This window comes from Oenanthe melanoleuca, chromosome 2 (genome assembly GCF_029582105.1).
Source record: "Oenanthe melanoleuca isolate GR-GAL-2019-014 chromosome 2, OMel1.0, whole genome shotgun sequence".
Taxonomy (NCBI): domain Eukaryota; kingdom Metazoa; phylum Chordata; class Aves; order Passeriformes; family Muscicapidae; genus Oenanthe; species Oenanthe melanoleuca.
Window position 1 is genome coordinate 138223326 of NC_079335.1, and position 27160 is coordinate 138250485.

General features: G+C 40.0%; 1 protein-coding gene across 1 annotated transcript in view; it reads left to right on the plus strand.

Annotated features, from left to right (window-relative positions):
* Positions 1-27160, plus strand: part of ADARB2 (adenosine deaminase RNA specific B2 (inactive)) — a 299653-nt gene that overhangs the window by 221358 nt on the left and 51135 nt on the right. Inside the window, exon 4 of the mRNA XM_056485576.1 lies at positions 19328-19442. Within this exon, the coding sequence (XP_056341551.1) occupies positions 19328-19442 (115 nt within the window). The remainder of the gene's footprint in view (positions 1-19327; positions 19443-27160) is intronic.

Below are 27160 nucleotides of genomic sequence, written 5' to 3' on the forward strand. Positions count from 1 at the left end.
CAGTTTCTAAAACAAACCTTTTAAAACAAGTTTTTTTTAAATAAAATCTCAAACAGGAAAAATAGATGTTAGAGCTATCTGGAAATAAAATTTTGAATTTTAAATACCCTCCAGAAATATTTGTTAAATTATCAGAAATGTTCCTTGAGTGTAGTCAGAGAGTGATTGGAGGGAACTTTTTCATTGCTGTCACTTGAATTTTATCTGGTCATATTTACATGAATGGATCACATTTGAAGAGGGAGACATACATTTAGCTTTTGAGATTGTGAGTTTTGATTTTTTTTGTCTTAGCTTTACAGATATTTATGTAGAAAGATTTTTTACTTCAAAATCATGAATATAAAATTCAGTATATTTACACATTCTGAATGAAGCCCATGGAAGTAAGTGCTACAAAGTAAAGTTCCTATACAGTGAAAATTGCTAGCATTAATTACTCCTGAATGTTTGTGAGTACCCAAAATCCTGACATAAAAGCTGTAATTTCTATGCAAAGTAGATAGGATGATTGAGTTATAATTAAAATGGTAATTATACCCTTAATGCTCTGTATTTGACTTTTCAAAAAAATGTTATGCTCCAAGAAAAGCTATTTAAAGATCAGAGAAAAATGTTTGAAGAATGAATGTATTCAAGACAGTCTAGATCTTTTAAAATCCAGTTACTGATTTTTACATGCTTTCATGTATAGTCTGAAACATTTTCTTCATTTATTTTGGTCGATGGAAATAATAAAAAATCATTGGAACGTGAAAAGTTTAAATGAACGCAATATTCTCCAAGATGATATTTAACTTGATAAATATTTGAAATGTTGGAGGGCAGGCAGCAGTATTCACTTGCTGACTAAAATCCTGGCCTTCATCCTCTTAACTGGGCGATGCCAGGGAAAGAGCTGGTGGGAATTTGGCAGCCCTGTAGTTCCCTCCTGGCTGGTTTGAGGTGTGCCACCCTGCACATTGACAGGACAAATACATTTCCTTTGATCCCTCATGGACTCTAGAATTAAAGCAAGAGCACCTAAAGCTATACATGAAATGTCAGGAGTGGCAGTCTGGTGGAACTGTGTCAATATTTGATGATGTATGGCTTGCTGGGAGGCACTGGAAACGCTGTCCTGGCAGAGGTGACACCCGGCTGCTCCGCGCTCACCCAGCCATGGTGCACGCCCAGATGTGTGGGAAGGGGTGGGAGAACAGTGCCCAGGGGCTGGGATGTGCCTACAGATCCAAGAGGATCCATGCAGCAGAGCAGGGCCATTTCCCAGCCACTGCCAAACTCCTGTTATTTGCACCCATCTGCCTGTGCAGTGGTATGTCCATACTGGGACTCTGAGCATCTTGATTCTCTCTGGAGCTGGTACAGCATCCCCTTCTGCTCCTCAGCTAAGCAATCGTCAGGGCAAAGTAAAAGGAGGCTCTTAGGAAGATAAAAACAAAGTAAAATTGGTAAAGTTGTGCAGTCTTAGATACTTTTCTTTTTTTTTCCACACATCTCATCAAAAGAGCTCCTTTGCCTCCATCCATCTATCTAACCCACACACACATCACTTACCTCGGACTTCAGGACTTTTCATTCCTACTAATTTTCAAATATGATTGAAAGTTTTTCATTGTGTCCCACAAAAAGCACGTTAGGGAGGATTTAAGACAGAATATTCCAATTTTTGTAAAGTACAGAGCAGTGATTTCCTAGTTCCTAACCAGCTTTCTCTAACACTAAAAAAAAAAAAAAAAAAAAAAAAAAAAAAAAAAAAAAAAAAAAAAAAAAAAAAAAAAAAGGAGACAAGGACTTTCCTGCTGCTGGTCTATTTTTCTGCTCACCAATGGGTGGTGGTGAAGAACTGTGAGCAGGCTCTGAAATTGGGGTAAAGCTGAAAAGTCACTGAAGGAAATTAGCTTAATTCCTGTTAATTCCATGCTGTCCCTCCTAATCCAGTACCTGCTCCAAAGCCAGGGCTGGCTAACAGGTAAACCTCCTCTGAGGACAAATGATACCCATGATATTAATCTGTTTGGAAATGTCTCGTGACTGGTAATAGGGATGATCACATTCTCCAGTGTGTGCTCTGAGTATCATGCTTGGCTCCATGTGTGGCAGGTTCTGTCTCTGTCCAACACCAGGCTGTACCACCCAGATCCAGCATCATAGTATTCCTCTCTCATTCCCTTACACCATCTACCTGTCATGCTCAAGATCCTCCTCTACTGCAAGCAGACTAGAAATGCTATCAGGAGAAAAAAGAAATTTAAAATCTCATTTGGAGGATAAGAGGGGAAGGATCTTGTGTGTGAAAACAAGATAAACCTTTGTGAAGAGCATCAGTGTTATTCAGAAGCAGCAGTAAAAAGCTGTAGAGGAAAAATAATGGTAAACAAGCTAGTAGTGCATGAGGAAGAAGAAGAAAAATCTGTAAGGAAAGGTAGGGGACAAGGACTATTGGCTGTCATCTCCTCTTGCTTTTTTCAAAAGACATTTGTGAAATCTTTTCTTCTTGAGTACTGGAGTCTGTTTCAATACCCCACCCCTTGTTTCGCAGTGGTTTATAGTCTCTCTGCAATCTATAATTGAGAGCTGCTGTTTGCAATCCCCTGCAGTAAGTTCTGAGTCACTGGTTTTTAGTCATTGAAATTTTAAGAAATAGTATTAGTTAGCAAAAGACATGCTACAGGTATTTATCAGTGCTAGTTGGCCTGAAAAAATGTATTGGTAGGCATCATTGATAGCCACTAGCTATTCCAAATTTCTACAACTGTAAACTGAAATTAAATGCACTTGAAAAAACTTTAAAAGCTTTGCATGAAAAAAGCTGAACTCGTAATAAAATAGCAGAATTGTTCCATTTTTAAAGACACAGGAAGTCTAAACCAAAGCCTGCTTAAGCAAAGGTAAAAGTCTCAATAGATTTCTCTGAAGTTTGGCTCAGATTCTGAATTCTTTCCTTAGTAACATGACTGTACTCTAGCAGAATGGCTTTGAGGGAGGGGGAAAGAAAAAAAATTTCTGAAATTATCAGTGATGGTGGATTTAGAAGTTGGTTTTATAAGTGCTTTCTCCACTAAAATTATAGCATGTTGGATGGCAGTCTCAGCCACACACAACTATGCTTGCTACCTTAAAATGAAGGTAGCTCGCTCCATTCTTACTAACTGGACATCAGCAGCTGTGTTTCCTTTGACAAACGTGGCACAAACATGTGCCAGTCCTTAATAAGTGTTTATTTCTTCTTCACCTCATGGTAGTCCATGCCTTTTGAGCTGGGTTTTACATTTGAGGCTTCTAAACTAAAATTCTCAGCGTAGATTGCGTAGTGTTTTACAGCTTTGCTAATCTCTTAAGAGATTGTTAGAAAATTTTGTGGTGTGAATCTTCCTGGATCCTGAACTTTCCAGGGAAAAAAAACAACAGCAGCAGCTAAGAAGGCTCCTCTTGTATTCTACATTATGTAGAATCATAGAAACATAGAATGGTTTAGGTTGGAAGAGACTTGAAAGTTCATCCAGTTCCAATCCTCTTGTCATAAGCAGGGATGCCACCCACAATCTAGGCCTCATCCAACCTGGCCTTGAACACTTCCATGTACGCCTGTGAAGCTGCTGCAAGCTGCAAAAACCCTCTTGCCAGGCACTAAACCAGAACAAGAATCAGCCCACAGTCTCCATAAGGCCAAGAAAACAGTTTTCTCCTTTAAACAACTAGTCCTTAACAGCACTGGTGTTGCTGGCTGTGATGGAGCCAAACACTGTTTCCAAGGGGCTGTCTCTGACCAGTGATGTCTGCTCAGTCTGCTGTATTTCTGATAGGACAGGTGTGTAACTCCCTGGAGAGCTGATGGATGATGGCTTTCTGTCAGCCAGTACACAAAGCCAGCGGCTGCCTCTGGAGCTACATAGTGAGAAGTGGTTGTTCCCTCTCCTGTAAGGAGTGACAGCCCATGCAGTCCTCTGCCTTCCTTGTAGGGCAACCAAGAAGGCAAAATTAGCACCATAGACCATTTATTTTAAACCCAGAGGGACAAAGATAGAAGGATATGTTTGATGTGTCTTCTCACATTGGTGTTGGATGTGTTGTATTACTGGTTTTACAGCTGAATTTCATCTGCAAAGGAAATAAATGTTCATTTTGTCTCTTTGATGACCTGTCCCACATTGCTGACATTGTTGCCAACACTGTAATAGCAATGCTTTGCTTTGCCCCAGAGATTTACTTACTGAGGGCACGAGAAAAGTTATCCTTGGGGAACTGCAGGCAGATAAATGCAGGTAGAGGAACTGTGGCACAGGAATTCCATAGGTGCTTCAACAAAATGACTGCAGCTTCTCTCCATTGCCATGCCTATGCCAAATAGCATTAGATGCTTACATCCTTGGCATCTCATAGCATACAGGACAACCTTACATCTCATTTGTGCCTGCAGTGAGAATGACCTCTTCACAGACCTCCAACTATCTCCCTCTGCAAGCCTGATACTTAGTAACACAAGGGAAGCTCATGTTTTGTCCTTTTCTGTGGTATGGCAATATATTTTGCAATTACAGTAATTTCTCTCAAGTCTCCCAGTTGTTCCATGAGAGATTTGCCATCATCCTTGCTTTGAAAAACTTCTCTGTACTTTTCCAATGAGAGTTTGTTCTGTAGGTTTTTTCAGTTCTAGCTGGACAAAAAAAATATTAAGGACAAAAAACAAATAGTAAAGTCTGAGATGTGGAAGTTCAGTTAAAGAAAAATGGTAACTGCTACATCTCTGTTAGAAGCTGGTGTTAGTCTGCCAACAGTTAAACCTTATATATGCTAAAGAAACCATAAAATACACGATACATAGCATAGATTTTAGCAAAACATTTGCTGAGATGTGATGGAAATGTCATCTATAAAAAGCCATCTTAACCACCTTAATATATATAAAATGGCAATCTACAATTTGGCATGACATATGCATATATATATATATGCTCATATATATAAAGTATGTGACAAAATACAGCTGCACCACATCATTTTAGCCAGCAAGGGTAAGCCTTTCTTATTCTGTTTGTTTTTCAGGTCACAGGGTCTGTGATAATTTCATTAGCTGCTGAAACATATTTTTACTGTGTTCCAAGGACAGTGTTAAGTGCACAGGACTCCTGTTACTGGCAATGAAAATTAATATCTAGGACATTGCAATAGGATCTGAACATTTCACTACAAAAGCATGGCAATGTGATGAATGTAGAGCTAAATGCTGTGTAGGTGAGGGGATTTTATTCCATTTCCAGGTGTGAGGAAATCACTTTATTCTGATCTCTTAGTACTGATATCTATTCAATATTACTGCAGCACTCAAACTGAAGGGGTAGACAACCAATTTAATCTGCTACTGAGCCAGTAGATCAGGGCTCTTTATACAGTCAGTGGGAGAAATAATCTCTTATGGGAAGAGATGACCAAAATATGGCCATCACTCAGGGATCTTGCATGATTCTGTGGACTGACCACTGAAAATGAGGGTAGCTCATGAATGTACACCTAGAAATAACAACTCCAGACATTCAAGAAAAGGTGAAGAATGCTCAGTTTTCTAAAAGCTCACCCAGTATAGCCTTCTCTCTAGGGATCATTGAACTGCTTTTCCATCAGGGCACTCTGCCCCTCTGGTCTAAAGCTTGTTATCCTTGACAGAGATGTGTTACAGTTCACCATGCTGTTTGTATTGCTAATCGAGGAGACAAACATTTGAGACATAAATTGCATCCTTTCACAGCACAATCTGAACAGAACCATCTCTTGACTGCCCATGGCAACACAGGAGTGTGGTACCTTAGGACACAGCTAAAACAGACTAGTATGCAGGTAAGGTTTTAATAACATGCTGGATTATAAGAACAAGGAAGAAGAAATATAAGGGAGAAAGAATGTAAGAAAGAAGACATAAAGAAAGCCTGTGTTAGCCATGGGGGACAGAGAGACTGAGATACAATTGTGTTGCCCAGCCATGTATTACCCAACCATTTGTCAAGACAGATATCTTGGGGCACAATGTGGGAGTGGTGAGAAACCATCAAACAGGAGAAAGTTGCTCTGTGAAGCTCAGGGAGGGCTTGAAGTCATAGGTCTTTGGTGAAAGGATATTTTGATATTGGCAGTAGACCCACAGAACCATGTTTCCCAGCTCAGTGACCTTGCAGTGCACTGTCAGCATTGCATAAAATAAAATGTGCTTACAAATTATTATTACTGCATTACTTCACAATTCACTAAATGTGAAAATGCAGTAGATCACCCACCATTTCCCTGCCAAGAGATACAGTTTTTCTCTCTGTCTCTCATGGTCTCTTTTTCTTATTTTTAATCACTTTCATTTCTAAACATATACAGAAGTTGTTGTGTGAATCAGACCAGCGGTGCTCGAGCTTGCAAGAAAAGAAACCCAGGGGTTTTTGATGTTTTGTCAGGTGTAATCAATGAGAGCAAGTCTGATGCTTTTAAATTCCTGTCTGAGGTTTCCTTCCATTCACCTTGCAAAGCACAGGAGTTAGACTTGCAGCATATAACTGCAGTGAGAAAGGAGCAAATGACTGGCCAGGTCAGTGAGTTGTGTGCCATATTCATACACACATACCTGCATGCTTTCATACCCACACTGTTCTGAAAAGAGAAGAAAAAGCAAACCCACAAACCCCTGCTGGAGGAGACTGTGCCAACCTGCTAGTCACCTGTGGAAATGAACTACCCAGATTAATTACCTGACAAAGGCTGGACTGCAGCTGTCAGCTCAGAGCAAGAATAGTGTGTCAACGAGAAACAAAACTGGAGACATGCTGGAAGGGTTTTTTGTACACCAGGTTTCTTTTTTTCTTTTTCTTTTTCTTTTTCTTTTTCTTTTTCTTTTTCTTTTTCTTTTTCTTTTTCTTTTTCTTTTTCTTTTTCTTTTTCTTTTTCCTCTTTTTCTTTTTTACTTCTGAGAATTTCCCCATTATTGCTATTACTTACTATTTGCCCTGCAGTCATACCGAGGTGCACTAGAACATGCCTGTGTTGGGATAAACTCTGCACAGACATGGAGCAAGATTGCTGCCAACCACAAAGCCACACAATTCTAACAGAATCAGGAATACCAGTGAAGTGGCTGCAGTGTTAACCATATCACACAGGTGGTGGTTAAAATGACAATTGCTGCATGAGCTAGAGGTTGGAGCTTTTTATTCCTCCTAATTCCCTTGCAGGGCTGAGAAGTGGTACCAAGAACAGGCAGTTTTTCTCCTGGTGCAGATGCCTTCCATGCTCAAGTTGCTCAGTGCAGGATCCAGCTGCTCTCAGGACTCACCAGGGCCACACAGCCTATGTGGCTGTGGCTTTTCTGCTTGTCCTCCCATACTGCCTACATCTAAAGCTAGGTGCTGTGCAGAGTGGAGGGGTGGGCATGACAGAGCTGGGCCAGAAACTGAAGTAAAACAGTACTTTAACCCTCACCTATATCAAAGACATCAGATGCATGACTCCTGGAGTGTTCTCATTTTACAGACTGGAAGCTGAGGCAGGGGCTGATGGCATGCCTGGCATCATCAGGCTGCAGGGGATCCAGGCACAGGGGCAGAAACTCAGCCCACATCCTTGAGCCTTCATCCACCCCATTCCTTACATGCCATTCACACTCATAAATGCTTCTTTGTGCTAATTTGACCACAGCAAAAACAGCATTATGAGGTGTTGCAGTGTGAAGCCTATTCACAGACTCAGGAAGGGTCCTGATCCTGTAGGTGAAATACTTGCAGTGCAGGCAAGGGTGACCAGGCCAGCAGTGAGAGTGTAAATCACTGCTCACCCTGGAGCTCCCTGAACCACCACCTCATCCCTTACACCTCCAGTTGTTTGCAAAGCCTTTCTGCACCCAGAGGGAGCTTTCACTCAAGATGTGTGTAGAAATTCTCAGATTAATTTGATTTTTGGGAGGAGGCAGGTGGATTTAAGTGAGAGGTTTTTTTGTTTGTGTTTATTTCTCCCCTCAGAGCTACCTTTCATTGCACATTTACTAGTTCTGGAAGACAACACCCTGCTGACACTTAGAGAAGCATCAGTGAATAAAGTCTGTTGTACAGACTGCAAAGCCATCTGGACTTTCTGCTGAAAAGGTTGGACATGGTTTTAGGCAAGATTTTATCACATCTGAAAAAAAAAACCTTCTGTACTCAGTACCTCTTCCAAGGTTGATGTCAGGGTGTTTTTTTTCCTTTTGTCAGTTGCAAAGCAAAAAAAATGACAAACAGTTGGAAGGCAGTAAGGATGGAGATATAAATCTCTAGAGGAAGCTTTGTCAAAGGTAGTGGAGTATAAACAAAAAATAAATTAGCTGTGGTGTTATCAGAAACTGGACAGCCTTCGATTTGTATAATAGTTTGTCTGGGTTTCCAGACCACCTATGCAATGCCTCTGTGAGGAAAAGCACAGATTCACTCGACAGAAGAAGTGAGGAAAATGGTTAAACAACAATCATAGGAGGAGAAAGGAAGAAGAAAGACAGGAAGACAAAGGTGCAATGGCAGACAGCCTTGAAATCCATCATTTTTTCGCTTGTATTATTTCCAGAAGTGCCAAGCAGAACGTTTTACCTTGCTGTCCATACTAATCAGTTCTTGAGCCAAAGAATTTTGTGTTCCCTTGTGTTCTACACCCCTCTTGCTCAGGTTTTGGCAGGACAGTTTCATAGACTGAAAAGGGTAGCACAGGCTTGTGTGCCAGCTCCTCCTGGCTGAGGATCCCTGTGAGCAGAGCAGGAGAGAGAAACATGCTGAAAGTAATTTATTGGAGTGCCCTTTAGGTTATGTGCAGCTTAACAAGTGAGCTAACAACCAGTGATTACCTTAGAAACACAGACTGGTGAGACAGTTTTATATATTCTGAGGCTAGGTATGAAGCTGGGTATTCCTTTTTTCTCTCTGAAATTGCTGTCTGAATTTCAGGAGATTTTTTTCTTACCCCACAGCTGTAAAAAGGAGCCCAGATGTGTAATGCCAGACCCCTTAGGAATACTTTGAGGTGCATTTCCTCAAGTATAGTATGCTAGTAACAGAAATATTCATATTTGTATTAGCCTTTCTATTTTTTTTCTGTAAAGAAAGAATTGTACATTTCTTGAGTTTGACACTGAGCAAAACATTGGATCAGATTATCTCTCAATTTAATGATTTTATAGGAATAAATGTATTTACATATCTTACATAAATTTTATAGGATTTGGTCAATTTTTAGGTAAATTGCTTTTATATTTTTCTGTTAGTACATAAATAAATAGAAATAATAATTTTCAATTTAATTAATGGCTTTATCAACTTATTCGTTTTCTTCTTCACAAAAAGCTGTTATTTTACTGCCCACCAAGAATAAATCACTTAACTTCCCCATGGTGAAGAATTTTTCTAAAATATTTTATCTGCTGTAAGAAAACTGAGCTCTAACTGAAAACTGTGACATTGCACTCAACTGCAGGCAGATATTTTACACCTCTCTCACAGTCATGGTTGCAAGGGAAGGTCATCCTGTGGAGGACAGCCCACACAGTGCCTCATGCTCCTGGCCCTGAGTTCTTGCTTAAAGGCAAGTGTGCCAAGGCAACAGGTTTTGCCCAAGACTATTGTCACAAGGTTTAAAAATGACATTCTCAGGTGGTTAGGAGTTTCTTGAGTAGAGATGGAGGGGAAGGTGATGGGACAACGATGTCTGGGATTTAGAACATAGGCTAAAAGTAAGCTTGATTTTTTAGCTTCTTCTTGGCAGGTATTAAAAAAAAAAAAAAAACAAAAAACAAACAAACAAAAAAAAACCCTCTTTATTTCAGCAGTGTTGTGTTAATTACTTGTGTTTGTCCAGTAAGAGACAGCAAATCAGGCAAGGGCTGTTTTAGCTCTGGCACCAGGCACACACCAGTCCTAAATGGCTCTAAGGGTGCCTGAGTGGCAATTGGGATTCATGGATTCATGAAATCATGGTTCTGCCTCTCCTAGCACAAAGCCACTGTGGATGATGAGAACTATCCCTGCTGATTACACATCTGAGAAAAAGCCCAGAGAAGGGTGAGGTAACATGAAATGTAGTTTCCTTTACCACCCCTCTCAGCCAAGGGAGAGTTTATTAGCAAGGTTACAGCCAAATTTTGAGAATCATTACAGCAAATGACAGCAAGATGTTTAGCAAGAAGAAAGGAAAAAATCCAGTGTCTATACGGTAATGGCCACACAAAGTATTATAGGCCTTGCTCTGCAGTGATTCAGAAAGTTGAGTTGTGTTGTGCCTTGCTGGGATCAGCAGTTCAGAATAGATTAAATTTGTTTTGGACACTGGCTGCTCCCTGCTTTATCTAACAAAGCACATGTGTGATGGGAAAGGCACTTAATAGCACAGACCATTAATGAGAACCATAAACACACAGGCAGAGATTTTCAAAATGATGCTCAAGGGATTTGAGCAAGCACTGTTCTCTCTCTGCTTTGAGCATTTACCCAGGAGCTTCTAACTGGTGAGGCTTTGGGAAGAGAGTGGACCTTGAACAGCCAAGAGAATGTGACAAAGGCTTTGCCACCATCAGTTTCTAAAGGATATTCATTGTAATGTACCTAAACAAGGTAAAGCAAGGAAACTGAAAACTGAAGGCATTCCTCAGATGAAGGATTGATTTTTATTAAAAAGAGGCAACTCATAATATGAATCTAAAATCTAGTGTTTTTACAGAGTTAGCCATTCCTAGTCACTGGTGGCTTTATATAGCTTTTATCTAGTTAAAGAAAACCCATTGGTCCTAATTTAATATCTGTAGTGTACAACAGCTTGACACCTGAGGCTTGTCCTAAAGCAGGCACAAGGCTGCAAAGCTAGCACTACTTCATTTTTTGAATTATTCAGCACTTGCTGCCAACTTTATGTGTGCCTCTTTAGGAAGAAGGCTTTTGGATTAATGATCAGTAAAAGGAAAGAAAAAAGGCAAACAACCAACCATTCCTTTCTGGTGTTTGTTAGCAGGTGCAGTATTGACTTCAGGAATGATTCTGCAAAATTGGTGTGGACATTGTTCATTACCAGAGCTGTATGCAGAAGGAGCAAAGCTGGCAACCTAGCAGAGCCTTGTTTAGGGAACAACTGTTCATGCCAGTGGAAAAGCTTGTTTCCTTAAATTCATTGAAATGCTACCTATTGGTGGCATCTCTTTAGAGCAAGAAGAGTGCAGACAGCAATGAGTCAAAAAGAAGGGCCTGTACATTAGCATCCTAACATTAGCACACTAATGTAAATTTAAATATTCTACTTAAACCTATTTGCAAAATTATTTTTTTTTTACCAAATAGTAAACCTTACTTTTTGAAGGAGCTGAGGCATTTGGATTTGACAGTGTTTCCTTTCTCAATAGTATGCTTATTTTATGTGTTCTATTTTCTTTCAGTCACTCCAGGGGTTTCTGAAACAAATAAAAAGATACATTATATTGTTTGATTGATTCCCTGTAGTCAAGGGATATATTGAGAAAACAGACCAATTTTTTTCACTGAGCTTGTAGAATAAATTCCACTTTGATCTATATGCTTCCTACTGTGGCTACACATTTCTTCTGAGATATTTAACACTGATTAATCTCATTTACAGGATCCCATACTGATACTCAGGGACAAATTCAGAAACTTTTGTGGAAGAACTTGCATCATAGCTTTTGGTTTCTAAATTTTTCCCTTCCTATTACCCCCAAATGCCCCAAAAAGTCTTGGGCTATATTTCCCCTATTTCAAACTTGATATTTGTGTATAAAAATTCAGTCTTTTAAGAAAAAATCAGTGAACTTCCAAACAGTACCTCTTTGCCAGCTATAACTAAAAATTTCACTGGAAATATTTAAAACAAATTTTATCAGGAGACTTTTGTGATCCCTAGTAAAAGAGTTTCAGATGCAGTAGAGGTAATTCAGCTGGCATTTAGCCACTCAAGAAACATAATAAGTGAGAAACCTACCACAACCTTTAAGCATTGCTGGAGCATATGCTGAGTATATGAACAATTAATCAAAATCTGAGTATATATATTTTTAGCAGATCTTCCATTCATTAAAATAGGGTTGAATCTAAAACCTAAAGAGGTCATTGGGAAACCTAATGCCAGGTTTTATCAAAGATAAACCTTAACCAATTCTCTAATTCCACCTTTTTCTCATCTTAATTTTTCCATGCATGCTGTATCCTCCCAACTCCAGCACAGGCAGTGCTATTGTTTTCATAAAGCCCTAAGTTTATTGTGAGGCACAAAAGAAAAATGGGTGAGAGAAGGAATTCTCTTTTTTTTAATCCCATTCTTGGATCTTTTGGGGCATTTCATCATTCTTCTGTCTGCCACACAGGGACTATGTTCAAAGTCTGCTTCACACAGCAGCCAGCACAGTGCTGATATTTAGTAAATGATCACTAATGATAGAAGCAACAGCGTGGAGGCAAATATGTTTTGTGGGGCTTGGGAAATTAGCAGAGCAATCAGCCTCCAGCCAGGGTGAGGGAGGAGAGGGAAATAGACAGCAAATAATCACTCTGAGCCCAGGAGCTGATCACACAGTCTGGACAAGCTGGCCAAGTCAGCTGAGGTCAGCCAAGCCACTGAGGAGCCTTCATAAACACAGAGCAAATTTGGGACATTTGATATCACAGAAATGAGGAATTCATTGAGGTAGCTCAGCATCATATGTAGCTAAGACATTTGTAATAGGACTGTGAACAGATGGGGGAGGGTGGTGAAAGTGATTCTTTTGACTGAATCAATAGGACCAGTTGATCTTGCTCATCAATCTTGATAAGAAAACTGTGAGGATACTTAGTGTCAGAAGTGCTTTATTAGAGTTTTCATTAAAAGCTCCATGTGGAAATGTGTACCCAGCTGCTGCCACATGCAACCTGTGCAGCACACACCCCATCCCCCTCTGAGAAGCAGGACTGAGACCTCTCTGAATCAGGATGTACACAGGATATATCAGCACACTCAGGTAAAATGAAGCATACAGCCAGACAAAATAAAACCACGGCCATCTAAGATAAAACAAAGCCCATATACACTGACCCTGAGGGGTAAGCCAGAGCCAGACATAATGATCAATACTGTAAGAGTTATGATCAGGGAAAAATAATTACTGCACATCTCAAGGAAAGAACCACAATGAATTCCCTGGCAGGGCCTTGTTCTTTGAGTAATAATCTACAAATGCCTGTACATGCTGAAGGAAGGCTGAGTTATGATGGGCTGTGGACTGCAGCTTCCAGTCTGGCTGCAGAAGTCTTTGTGTGACTCTGCTTGGAGAGTCTCATCACTGACAGTGCCATTTGCCTCACAGTTTCCCTGAGAGGGGGTAAGAATTGTCTCCTTTTACCTCTGGATAAAGGGGGTCATGGCAAAGCAAGTGGCAAAGCAGGAGGGAGGGCAAGGAATGAGCTCAGCCTGCAGTCCCTTTTCTGTGACCAGCTTTCCTTCCTTCCTTCCTTCCTTCCTTCCTTCCTTCCTTCCTTCCTTCCTTCCTTCCTTCCTTCCTTCCTTCCTTCCTTCCTCCCTCCCTCCCTCCCTCCCTCCCTCCCTTCCTTTTTCCTTCTTTCCACAGGCCATCCTGCCTCTCCATTCCTCTAGGTCCTTGTTCAGTGCACTCCATTGTGCTGGGGGAGCCCCTGGCACTAAATTGATTTCAGAAGACTGATGATGGAGGGCAGCCCACGACCCTCGGCTGTTTCTCTGCTCAAGGCTGCACCTTGAAGATGATGTAGTACCTGGGAAGAGCCTGACTAATTCATTGACTTGAGGGTACAATCACTTATCAATGAATCTCCAACTAACTACAGCAAACTTATTTACAAGCCTGGGAAAAAATGTGTTGTGTAGCAATTTGCTATACAGCCTGACCAGGAGCAGCTCTTCAGGATTGATCTCTGTGCTGTGTTTTCCTCCCCTCTTATTTAGACAGTGAGAGTTCCCTGCAGGAAAAACATACAAACTCCCACTGTCAATGGGTGTATGTTTCCCTCTTGGACAGTGAAAAGAACTAGGTGTGCATCTCCTTTTATCTGTGAAGAGAGTTGTGAACTTAATTCAACCTGATCCCCATTCATCGTGTTCAACATTTAGCCCCCAAATGTCAGTGAGATTCTGGAAATAAAGTACTTGGGAGACAGCAGAAACAGAGCCCTTAGTGATATCTGTGTAGTAGAATATTTCTTCCCATCCATATGCAAATCTAACCTTTTTGATATTTCAGCCCTATAAACCCTAAGACAGGATTTCAATAGAAAATGTTTACTAAAGGCTTTCTCCTTTATAATCTATTGATTTTAATATCCTTACTATTCCTGTTGAATGTCAGTTTTACCCTGAAGACTCTCATTGCAAACTTGAACACATTTAATTATTTATACCATTTGAAATATTAGTGCTGAGAAATCCCTAAAAGTTTTTGGTTCTGTAATGGTGTGATCTAAAGTTTGATTTTCATTTGTGAATAACACAAGTAATTTGATATAGTAATCAAAGACAGATGAATACTTCAGACAACACAGTGCAGTTTTAATAGTAATGACATCTATTTTTCATCTTTCCAGACTCCTTGTATATGTTAAAATACAGCTCATTAAGTACTGTAGGATCTCTCAGTGAACAATTTAGCATTATGTTTTCTTTGTTCTGCCAGCTGCCTGATCAAGAAACTTGTTTTCATCAGAGGCAGAGGGCATTTAGGCAATGTTCAAGGTTTGAGTGCAACCTAGGGCAGATTTGCCCCTGGATGGGATCAAGCAATCTTCTTTGCCTTACTTGTATCACTCACTGTTTTCACAAGACTGATATTTGTCTCTGCAACAATTATTTTTTGTATGGAAGAATATATTGAGGAGCTATGAGAAGATTTTGATAGCAGGAAAATCAAAGCAGGGGATTTTAAAAAAACTCAGCACCTTGAAGGTCAGTTCTTCCCCTGAGTCATGTTTTTTACTCCCAAATCCACCCAAAGCCAGAGTGATGGAGATCACCCTTCCTGGCCAGGGTTTGAGCACACTTGAGCTCCCATCCCTGCCACTTGAGCCTTGTCTGGAACATCTGAGAGTCAGGAATACTTCCACTGACTTCAGTGGTTTGTACCAGACCCCAGGGTTCCAAGAGAAAGGAACCCCTAGGCATAAGTCCCTAGGTTCAGCACTCAAGAAGCATTCAAGCATTTATTCTCCCATGCATACTGGAAAAAAACTTAAATTTCTGGCTGTCCATATATTTTTATTTCTTCACCGCTGTCCCACCTGCCCCAAACTGCAATTTCTTTGTCATTACATGTTCAGAGCAATTGCATGCACCTCTATTAATTGCACTGAATTTCTCCTTTACAAGTTAAGTTTCTATTCTTATTTTTCCCTCATCTTTGCATATTTTGCCTTTATCTTCTACCAACCTGATAGCTGTTCAGAAGCTGCCAAGATGTATTTGGCTCTTGTATTTACTCCAGATGGAGACTTTTATTTTCACTCATATCTGGCAGTAGGAACTGTGGTATCACCAAACACAACTTTTCTCTGAGATTGTTTTGATAGAAGAAAAGAACCATTCCTTTCACATATGGTTTATAAGTTACCTCTGATGACAGATAATGTGGTCTAGCCTGGATCCTAAAAGTTCAACAAGACTCACAATAGCCATAAATAGCTGGATTTTTCTGGTTTATATCTCCTCAGGAATAACCATCTGGATATGTATCTTTTAGTAGTCTAGGATTATTGTTTAAAAGTAAAGCTAGAAAATATCTGGAATGAAATCTGTGGTTCTAAACTGAGCAGGGATAAATGTAGCCACTCTTATCCCCACCATATCTCTCCTGTGTGCATTAGATATGTCTGTAACCAGTTAAAGTTTCCTAAGAAGCATTGAGAACCAGTCTAAAGGCTCTAAATAGGCAGAAATGCTGTCACTGATTTCATTTCACAGAAGTAGGTCAAGCCAAATAGCTGTTCTGGTGTGTGCTAGAGGGAAGGGGTTCTACACAGATGGGTATAAGTGAGGAACCCAGTGCCACATCCAGCTCTTCCACTGACTCAACTTCCAGGGCCAGAGTATTCAGAGCTCTGAAATTAGTGCACTACAAGCAGCGATCTTCAGGGTATCAAATCTCTTATGGGGCTGAGCCGCTTCCTTAATTTCTCCATCTGCAAAAATAATCTGCTCGTCTTCCTCTTTTCCATTTTACTTTGGAATACCCATTTGGAAATGACCCTGGAAATGACCTCTCAGATTAGACACCCTTCCTGGCTGTTTTTCCAGCATCCTGCATATATTCATCTTTGTTACTCCTTTGCTTCCATTAGTTTCACTGGCGTCCTTTTAGGCAATGGAATCAAGACAAAAACATGTTCGCCTGACTTATTTTAGCTAAGAGGCTTCATATTTAATGGATTTGCTGTTCTTTAATGTCCCAGGTCATTCCTTGAGATCAGCAAATGCTGAATTTCTTATCGCCCTTAAATGTTATCTGAAGTCATGTCGTTATTTTGCCTTTAGTGAGTCTCTTTGCTCTCTGGCTTTGGAACCTACTGCCAAATGAAGTAAAGAAAGCTCTGACTATGGGGAATTTCTAAATCCAAAGTTAAAAGTTATTTGTTCTGTTTAGCATTTTTAAAATTATTCTTTTAGGAATTGTATGTGCCTCTGAGCTAATTAACTCTTAATGAGCGCAAAATGCCCTGGGATGCAGATTTGGAGGGTACACTAGAAATGCAGACATGAATTGGACTGCAGTACTGCAGCAGATGAAATTTATGATTTGATTCTTTTTTTAAATGATGGTGCAGATATTTTTATTGAGATACTCTTCCCCCCCACCCGTCTTTCTAGTCTAAATAAAGCTGATCAGATTTTCAGTCCACCATATGGGGCCCAGTTATATCAGTTCTGCAAATACACTTTAGTTTTCCATTATGGATGAAGTCACTCTTCAGCAGGGAAAACAAGTTGAGAAACAAACTTTCATATTATGAAAGACAGGCAGTGTTCCAGCACTGAGCACTTAACCAGAGCATCAGGAAATCAGAACACCTGGCTGTGCCCAGCTCTGTGCTATTCCCCTGGACCAGTCCCTCACCCTTTTAGTGCCTTCACTCATTCATCTGTAAAGCGACTATAATTGCATTTATATCACAAGGGGGCCTTGATGCTTGACAAATGAGAATTGACCCAAAATTCATCCTTCAGAAGCACTGTATGAGCAGTACCTCGCTCGCATGGTGATTGTGGACAATTAGATTGGAAGAGGTATAAATGCAGTGAAAGTGAAATTCCATTTAGGAACTGTCAAACTGTTCCTGATAATTTTTCTTAGTTTTCATCTAATTCTAGTGTGGAATTTTGCATATATATCCCAGAAAGGCTTTATATGCCTCTTTTCTACTTCTGCAACAAGACAGCATATTTTATTCCATGTTATATTAAACTGTATTTTGAGCAAATGTTTTTTTTTCCCACCTTGGAAAGCTAGGCTTAGAGAAACAAAGAAAAACGATTGTGTCAAAGAAATCATATCCTCTATGCATCTGAGCAAATTTTAATCATTTACAAGGATTGTACACAGAAAAAAATATTGCTGGTTTTATGAAAAGGGGTTTGCCTAAGTGTTGTTATGTTTTATTTAATTAGATTTTTTTATACTTGCCATAATAATGTTTTAAAATTAAGCTGAATTTCCACAACAAACTGTAGAAACATATGGTGTACAGCCTGCAGAGGCACTTAATGGCAGTAGAATTACTGATATTTGTGAGTTAGAACCTGCTTTCCTCTGAAAAATAGCTGTATGTTCTCCCAATTTAAAACACTGTTTTACACCAGACTTTTTTTATTGCCATTACAGTTTGGGGAGGAAAAGAATGAATATGATCTTTTTAAATACATTTCTTTATTTCTACGTGGCTGTGGATATTTCAGGGTGAGGATGTTGTGTATCAGACTCAGGCTTTCCTCTATGTGTGCCATGAGCACATCCAATGAAACCAAGTGAATTAAAGGTGGCCTGCTTTACCAGGACCTCCCCCAGGGAGCATATCCCAACACTAGAAAAAAAAGGAATGGAATTGTTGTTTGGTTGAGCCACTTTTCCCGACAAAGGCACAATCAGTTGGGCTAACCAGATTTCAGGCTGTCAGGTTTCTCTGTCAGCACCCCAGAGTAAGCTCCAGCTCCCAGGAACTGCCTCCAGAAGGATTTGTAGTTACAGCTTGGTTCTCTACAAGAAATCTATGTCTAAAAAAAAATCCTTTAGCTGTTACTTTTTTATGTTCAGACTTGCAAAGCACTTTAAGAACAACTCACACTCACTAACAGTGTTCTACTGTCTTATCTCTAATGTATGCTTGAGAGGCTCAGAGCAAAACAAAGTGCAGAGATTAAGTAAATTAAAAGATACCAAACATTGTAGCAGGGAATCATTCCAAGTAGTGGTGCTCTCAGGAGCACCAGAGCTGCTTTAGGCTCATGCTCATCCATGCAGAGTCTACAGAATTCCCTTTTTAGACCTTTTTAACCTGCTCTGGTTTAGTTACCATCTTCCCAAGACTCTCCCTGGTGATTGGACTCATTCATACCTGAGGGTTCAGACCACACACTCTCCAGTGCCCAGTCCATGGGAAAATCTGACCTTTCAAAAAAGATTCCATGCTCATGAGGAGACATGGCAGACCAGTCCCTCCCAAAGTACTGCACAGCATGAACTGCAAGCAGCATCTTTGGTAGGATATGCAAGCAGAGACTCCCCATTGTCCCTGTGCCTGTCGAGGTAAGAGCAAGACAGATCATGGTGCTCCTCTGACAGATTCCTGAGCTGATCACTTTGCCTCCATAGCTGTGAGTCATTAAAAACTCACTCTGAATGCAGAAATAGATTGTTTTTACCAAAAAAACAGGCTTCAATTCAGCTCTCAGTTTTCAGTGGGCTAATGGAAATTTTCAGTGGGCTCACAGAAGTAAGTGGTTTTGTAGGACACACCTGTTTAGCTTACTGAAATGAAGTGCTTTAAGTTCCTGTGTGCTGGACCAATGTCTTAACAGACTGGAAAGAGGTTCAGCCTCTAAATCTTCTCCCTTTACCCCCAGTCCTAGTCAATATGGGTCTCAGCTTTCATGCATCTCATTTTGCCATTTCTGAGGATGATGTAGGAAGTCAAAGGAGGGATACTCGTTTTATCTTTGCTCAGATAGGTGATGTTTAATTCTGAAGTGGACCTCTCAGCAGTTGATATCAGGTGACTAATCTGCAGAAATGCCCAGGTTGGTCAATCAAAGGAGTGAAAATATTCTTTCTGACTGTTTCTTTCAGGATTTTGCTGACTCCATATACCAAATGGTTGCACAGAAGTTCCAGGAACTGACAGACAATTTCACTTCCATGCATGCACGCCACAAAACCCTTGCAGGCATTGTGATGACCAAAGGTAAGATATCCTCCCATTTATTTTCCTCTGGCATTTTTCATGACTAAGTAATACATTATTTACCTGGTTCACAATACTGAAGGATGACTTTACTCCCACACAGAAAAATGAATAGTAATGCAGTGAAAAAAAGCATTAAATATTTACACCTCAAGTAAGTTCACACAAAAAATATTGGCAACAGAGTTGAAGATTTATTTGCAAAGATGTCACTACATTTCTTTGTTTACAGGACAAAATGCAGCCCTTTCTGATTTTTCATTTCCTTACAGATGGGGGAGAGAGTTAGTTATCAATAAAAGTAATTGTTTATTACTTTCTTAGTTCTGGAAACACCAAGTTCTTGTTGTACAAGGCTACCATAAACTTTGTTTTAGACTGGCAACAGAAACAAATGTGCTTTCCAGCCAAAAGAATCAAACCCAGAGTATGTGTAATTTTAGTTCTGCTCTTCTCTAGCCATGGGAAATATATATAGCTACCAGCAGGGCCAAAATTTGGTATTCACTCCTATTAAGATTTAACTGATTGACACATACTATGTGGAAATCTTCAGTGCTTTGATGAAACAGTTGCACAGATGGTCTTTTTTGCAAGCACCCCTCAGTTGGGGCACCTCAGTATTTATGAGGATGTCAGCAGTGGAGATGCTTCCATAAACTTCATTCTCACTCTGACACGTGGAGCAGTGGGTCCAGTGCAGAAATGAGAGGATAAGCTCAGAGGGGAAAGGCATATATAATTCATCCATGTCTCACTCCTTCCTTTCAACAGTTACATTCAATAGGTACAGTTGTGAATATTGCAAGATAGCAGGATGGAGACAGGATTTTCTGATGGATCTTTTCCAGCCACAGAACCTAAATGCAAATAAGATTTCTGTGCTGAGCATCTCTTTTCTGATGTGAAAAGAATAAGTAATCATATTCAGTATGAAGGAAAATAAAAAGGAAGTGTGATTGACTTTGGGATGTGAAAGATGCACACTAGACCCAGCATACCAGCTGCCTTGTCCTTGTCAGATTTCCTGAGTGTGGCTCTCATCAGATTTAAATGAAGTGCTATCATTTATTTAGAGGAGTTCTTTCCATGCAGAACCACAAGGAAGAATGTTTAAACACACTTTTTATAAGAAACTAAGCTACAGGAGCCAAGAACTGTTGCTTTAACCACATTTAGGGGGAGAGCACAGGGGAGGTTACACTTACTCAGTGTAAGAGTTGTAAGAAATGCCTGTAGGAATTTCATCCCATTCTACTTTGCCAAGGAACTACTCCAACATTCTTTAGCCCAGGTCTAGACCAGCTTCATAAAGCATGATTGAGCCACTGCAGCATCATTTCTACATGTCCAAAGAAGCAGATTAAAGCCCCACAATATATAAGAAGAACAGCCACTGGAAGGAGTCATAATTCCCAAAGCCATGGCTGCTGAGTGCATGCAGTGCTAGGGGAAGAAAAGGGCACTTCCAGACTTTCTTAGCATTTCTGGGCAGTTGGGGCTGTCTATGTCTCTTCTTTAGGGAAGGGCTGAAAGTGTCCTTATGCTGTTTGTACTTTTGGTGGATCCCATGCCCTTAGTGGAATCTTACAAATTTGTGTTTCATATTTCATCTCAGTCAGCATGAAGACAAAGTATAATTTTACTTATGTTCACAAACTATTTCCATCAAGGCTTCTTTTCCAGCTCTGAATTCCCTCTCGTGAACTTGTTCAATCTGTCAGCCATCCAATTTGTCAATATCTCACTGGTTTTGTGGAACCCAGAAAAGAAACTTGCAGATATAAGGTGATTCACAGAAGATGCAAAGCTAGAAACAGCCTTATCTTAGGATATTCTCCAGGAAGATTGAGTTCTTTCCAGCACGAGAATCTCAGCCAACCAAGGCAAGATGAATCATCTGCTATTTGTGTTATTATTTTCTGTACTAAAGTTGTAGATTTGTGGTCTCTTCTTCACCATCATTCCCAGAAGTAGCAAGGACCTCCACTCTTGCTTTTCAAAGGTGGCACAGGCAGATTTTCCACATCAAGCACTCAAATGAGTACCAATTTCCTCTGTTTTAAAAAAAAAAAAAAATGGCAGAAGCTGTCTTAGATCTCTGAAACAATTTACTAATGGCATCAACAAAAACAAATCTTGTTGCATTCAATACCGTAAGTGACAAAAATGTTTGATTTGTTTTTATCTTCATTTCAATTTCATGTTATCCTGACTAGAAACAGATTTATCTGTGCTTGTACAGTTTCCAGGCAAAGCCAGTAAAAAGCACAATGGAATTCTGTGATAACTGCTGGTAAGATAATGCAAGATCTCTAAAGACAAAGAAGTAGTGTGCTAGATTGGTTTTCTTTTGCTGAACTCTGACATTTTTTCTGTCATTTCAATTTCCCAGGGAAACCAAAGAGTTACATTTGGCCACTGTAATTGACTTATGCTGTAGCACCCGGGGCAAATTCCAATGTCTAAGAAAGAAAGAAAATGTGGAAAATTATGTTATTGACAGACTGAGAATGTTCTGCAGTAATAAATTTCTAGCCAGTGAAATAGGAAGCCCAAAGCATTAGAAATGCTTTGCTCTGAATTGTGATGACAATTAAAACCTCCATGCTTTTTTGTGAAAGTTTTCAAAGCATTTCATTAGCAGACATCAAGATAATCTTGAAAATATTGGCCTAGGAGGGAGCAATTTATCAGACTAGATACCAGCTGTTGTGATCTTATCTGATGTAATACAACAATTGAATATAATAACTAAAAACTCACATAACTGATCTTGAGCTAAATGTTTCAAAAGATTGAAGAGTTTAAGTCAATTATTTAATAGTTATAATGTATAATGCTATAATGTCTTTGAAATCTGCCAGTTCTCTAAAATATTCTAATTTTGTTGAAACACACTCAGAGAAGATTGTTCTATTAAAAATTGTTTGATTGTGTCTAAGAAAAATTGTTTAACCAGTAAGACAGTGCATTCAAATCTTCCACATACAGCAAGCTGTAATTCAGACACTATCTTCAAGTAGAATAAGAAGTATACTTATTATTGTAAGTTAATATTTATATGAGGACCTATGCTTTGCTGCACATTGACTCTTCAAAGTAGATCTGCTGATTCCTCTGAAGGTAGGATGAATTCACACATGGTAAATTAAGATCATCAATTCACCTGTGGAGAAGACATTCTGGATAATACCATGTCAAACACAAGCCACCAGCTCAGATACAAGGAGTTAACTTCCCTCATCGTGTTTTGTCTTGCCAAGCTACCATGAATTATCATTATATCAGTCCATTAGTCTTGCCTTCCTTCTGTTTCTTCCCAGTCCCACAGGAGAGTGGAGTGAGCAAGAGGCTGTGTGGGTGTTTGGCTCTTGGCCAGGATCAACCAATTTTTCATTTCAACAGCAGCTGTTTCTTGATGTTTCTTGTTGTCAGGGAAAGATGACCCACCACTCCCCATCCTTCTGTCTCTCAAGTGCAATTTGGATGTCTTATTTTGACTCACTGATCTGCTGTATCTTCCTACTGAAAAGTTTTCAGAGAGTAGTTTTCAATATTGCTGGTGTTATTGTTATGTCAGTTGATAAATTTGAAAAAGTGAAGGGCAAGCAAGCTATTTTCTAACACAAGGCAGAAAATGCAAAACCAGAGCACTGTCACATACCTCCAGGCCTGATGCCCAGATTGTGGGGTGACAGGAGGAGCCCCTGGGGTCCCACCATGGGTCACCAGGCAGGGTGGCCACCTTTACCAGCACACAAGGCTTTGAGGGGACAGTGTGGCAGTGCTGCCTGTCCTCCAGAGCTGGCAGGTAGGAAATCCCAGGGCAGGGCTGAGCAGGGTGGGAGGTGTGAGCCTCACACTGAGTGCTGTGATCTAGAGGCTGGTGGTATTCAGACTGTTTATTGGCACCACAGAGAGTTTGGCCATTGCTCTACTTGAAACCACCAGGCACAATAAAGAATTCCTGTCACTCAGTAAAGAGATGATCTATTATTGCTGAGGTCCTCTTTGCAAAAAAAAAAACCTCCCATAATCATTAGGGACAAAATGAAACTGCTATTTAAACACAATTTTCCCATTTGTGTTTGACAAATCATAGCAGTTTAAATACTGATAGGAACTTTTTGTCATGCTTTCTGTTAAAAATGAAGCATTAAGAAAGTTCAGTCCTTTTCATAGCAGTGTAACATTCATAGAAAAAGATTATGAGTTGATTTCTTGCTTCAATTTTCTCTCTTCTATATATTTTTTTTTTAAGGCTGACAATCATTTTGATGTTAAAAGCAAATTATGAGGTCTTCTCAGTTATCTTGTATGAAATAAAGATGAACTGGACAAAAGAGCCCTAAATAGAAATTTCATGCTGTGATAAAAGATGGGAAATTATCATCTGTATCTCTTGGAATGGATCTTAATCATTGCTAAGTGGAATAAGAGAAAAAAGTAAAGTTGACAATATGTCTCCATGGATCTTTCCAGTCACATTAAGATTCACAAAGCCTGATGTTTAAGTACAATCAGAAATACTGCTGTCCAATTGATTTCTGATCCTCAGTATGAGTAGGAAAGTTGCAAAGCAGGAGAATATAGTAGAACATTCAGGACATATGTAGAGTGTCAATCTGCTCCATCCCATGCTAGACTGGAGTAGCCAAACCAGTCAGAGAAAATGTGAATGATTTACAGATTAGTGTCCAGAGCAGATTCCTTCAGGAAGAGAGGCACAGGAGTAATTTGGGCTTCCAGACGGATGCTGAAAGCCTGATCCCAGTGAGATTCAGTGTTTAAATGGGAATTGAAACTTCTGAAATCAAAATTGGGTGCCTGAAAACTGCTGACATCCTTTTGAAGATCTCAGAAGGTCTCTTCACCCACTGCTGCCATTCTTGTAAACATTATTGACTTCTTATGTATGCCAAGGTTGACACTTCATCAGTGGATAACAGTTCTTTTCAAAATATTTTAAAATAGGTAAATAGATTTGTAGTTAGGAACTATATATGTCACTCTTTCCCAGAAATCTGTTTTCCTCTGCTTATAAATCCTAAATCAATAATTTTCAGATTCTCTCTAAATAGTTTTTAACCCCATAAGACTATCCCTCTTCCACAGCCGCATCTATTTTCCTGGATTTTGTATTGTGCATTTGTATATGGGCATAATCTCTTATTCCTGCAGCTCAAGAGACAGTTTTCCAGATTCCAACTCAAAGGACATTTGAAGTTCTGCAATTAAAACTCTGGCCCTACCAGAGCCATCAGTTCTATTAAAATGGGGGGTTAGGCATCATGAGTATTCCCCCTACTACAGAAATTTTGAGAGTTTCTTCATCATTTCTGTTAAATAAAGGCTGAGGAGCAGAAAATAGTTGAAGACAGATTACTTAGAAATAGAAAATACGAGATGGGATACAATCCTGCAGCCTTGCACAGAGTAAGGAAAAAACAGCTTCAGGGACAACTCTCCAGGCAGGTTACATGTTTTGCATAAAAAAGCAGGGAAAAATGCATGTACCAGCTGGAAATAAGTACAGAACCAGAGCTTCACTTTTGGAGGTGAGCACTCCATCCTGCACACACACAGCCTCTCACTGCTGTTGTCTAACCTAATTCCATCCTCTTAGCTGTTTGGTGGCACAGGTTCACAAAAAGGACAAAGAACCCCTCTCATATGAGCATTTTTAGGCACTTCCACAGGAAAATGACCCAGATAGGAGGGGAATTGAGTCCTCGTTTTTCACCAGCTGAAGCAGCTGTAAGTGTCTCCAGCCCATAGAACTCCTGGCTTCTGGGCAACTTCAGCTCCCCACTGTGCCACTGGTTACTCTGGTTCCCATCTCTTCTCAGACACTGGGCCTTTTTACCTCCCTGAACATTTACTGTCTCTGGATTTAGTTTTCCATTTCTGCTGTTCAAAGTATTTTCCTGCTGAAACACCTCTCAAAATCTGGATGCAGACAAGACCCTGGCTCTGTGTCACATAAAATTGCATTGGACATGAGGATGAGTATAATAATTAGCATAAAACATGGAAATTAAAAATAGGCACTTCTGTTTCCTAACTGTGTCAAGCAAGGAATTGGCAAGGTCAGACTTTCATTCTGTTCTGTGATAAGGCAAACTGGAAGCTGTCCCAATGTCAATACCAAGAGTGCATCTCACCCTAGAAAAGACATTTCTTTGGTGAATAGAGGCTTGGCAACCATTGTTTTCTCTTTAGTGATCTAGTAAAACACATAGGAAGATGTTTTTAGATGCAAGTACACCAAAGAAAAAAAAGAATCCCATATAAAATTAAGTTTCTCCTGTGCTTAACTGCCAAAATTCATATGCAGGATTTCATTCTTTCTCACTGCCATTTAGAATCTTATTTGCATCTAAAACGGTCAATTTACTTAACACTCAGATATCAGTGGCACAACATTTATTAGAGAAACACAGATATCTGCAGTCAGGACATGGCAAGAAAGTGCAGTTCAGTCCTGCTTTAAAATTAAGAATTATATGCAAGCTCTCTTCCTGAGGAGGAAAACAGTATTCAAATTCACATGAAAGGAAAAAAACCCTCAAATAACTTTGATTCTGCCACTATGAATTTATTTTTTTTTAATTCCTCAAGGATATGGTATGGGGGTGAAGCATGCAGGGGGCTGGGCAGACTGACCCTCCTTCCTCTCTGGATTTCCAAAACCCACTTTGAGGGAAGGAAGGGAAGGTAAAGGGCACTGGTGCTCACAGCACTGTCTCCTTCCACACTCCTCAGAAGCAATGATGATGGGATTTCTTCCTTTTGGTCCACTGAGGGGAGGGAAGAAATGGACCATAGAAATTAGAACTGGGAGAGACCACTAAGTCATCCAGTCCATTTCCCTGCAAGCATGAGATTGTTCCCAAATGCTATTTCCAGTCTAGATTTAAATTAATCAATTAACACTGGGGCTTTCAACAGTACCTTGGGAGACCATTCCAGCCCAATGGATCTCATTGTTAATAATTTTCACCAGTTATTCAGCCTAACTTTTATTTTCTTTGATGTCATCTCAGGACCTCAGTTCTGCTGCTCTAAACTTAGTGCCCACTTCTCTTCTTGAGGTTTGCACCTTCCAGATACTCAGAAACACACACACCATCTTCATAGTTTGCATATTCAATTTGTGTGCTCTCTCCTGCAGGGTCACTCTTCTCTGCAGCCCCCAGCAGTCTTGCCTTTGTTTTCTGATTCCCATCCACTTGGGCAGCCTCCTCACCATTCTTTTCTGCACTGGAAATCCACCCTTTGAATGAGGTTTAAGGGAAATACCTGCACAAAAATATCTTGCAAAATGGATTAGCACAAGAATCCTTTCTCAGGCATGACATGATGTGATCAAACAGTACAAAATGGGCTTGTGTCAGAAAGGGATTTTTGTTTCAGAGGAACTGAATTTGGAACTTATTTACAAGTGCACTCCCCCACCCCGCCCCACCCCTGTGGGTTTGGGCAGAATTTACTGAGCCTGGCTGTGAAAGGAAAGCCATGGCCACTCTCAGACAATACCTTGGCTCTTGCTTCCAGCACAGAGGGGTCAGAGATCAGGATAAGGGGGGATTGTCACTCTGTCCCTGCTCCTTCATTGATGAAGATGAAGAGCTTTGCAAAGAATGCCTTTACCTAGGCAGTCAGTCAGAGGGAGGATTACTCAACACATTAATAAGGAAAGAAAATATGAGGCT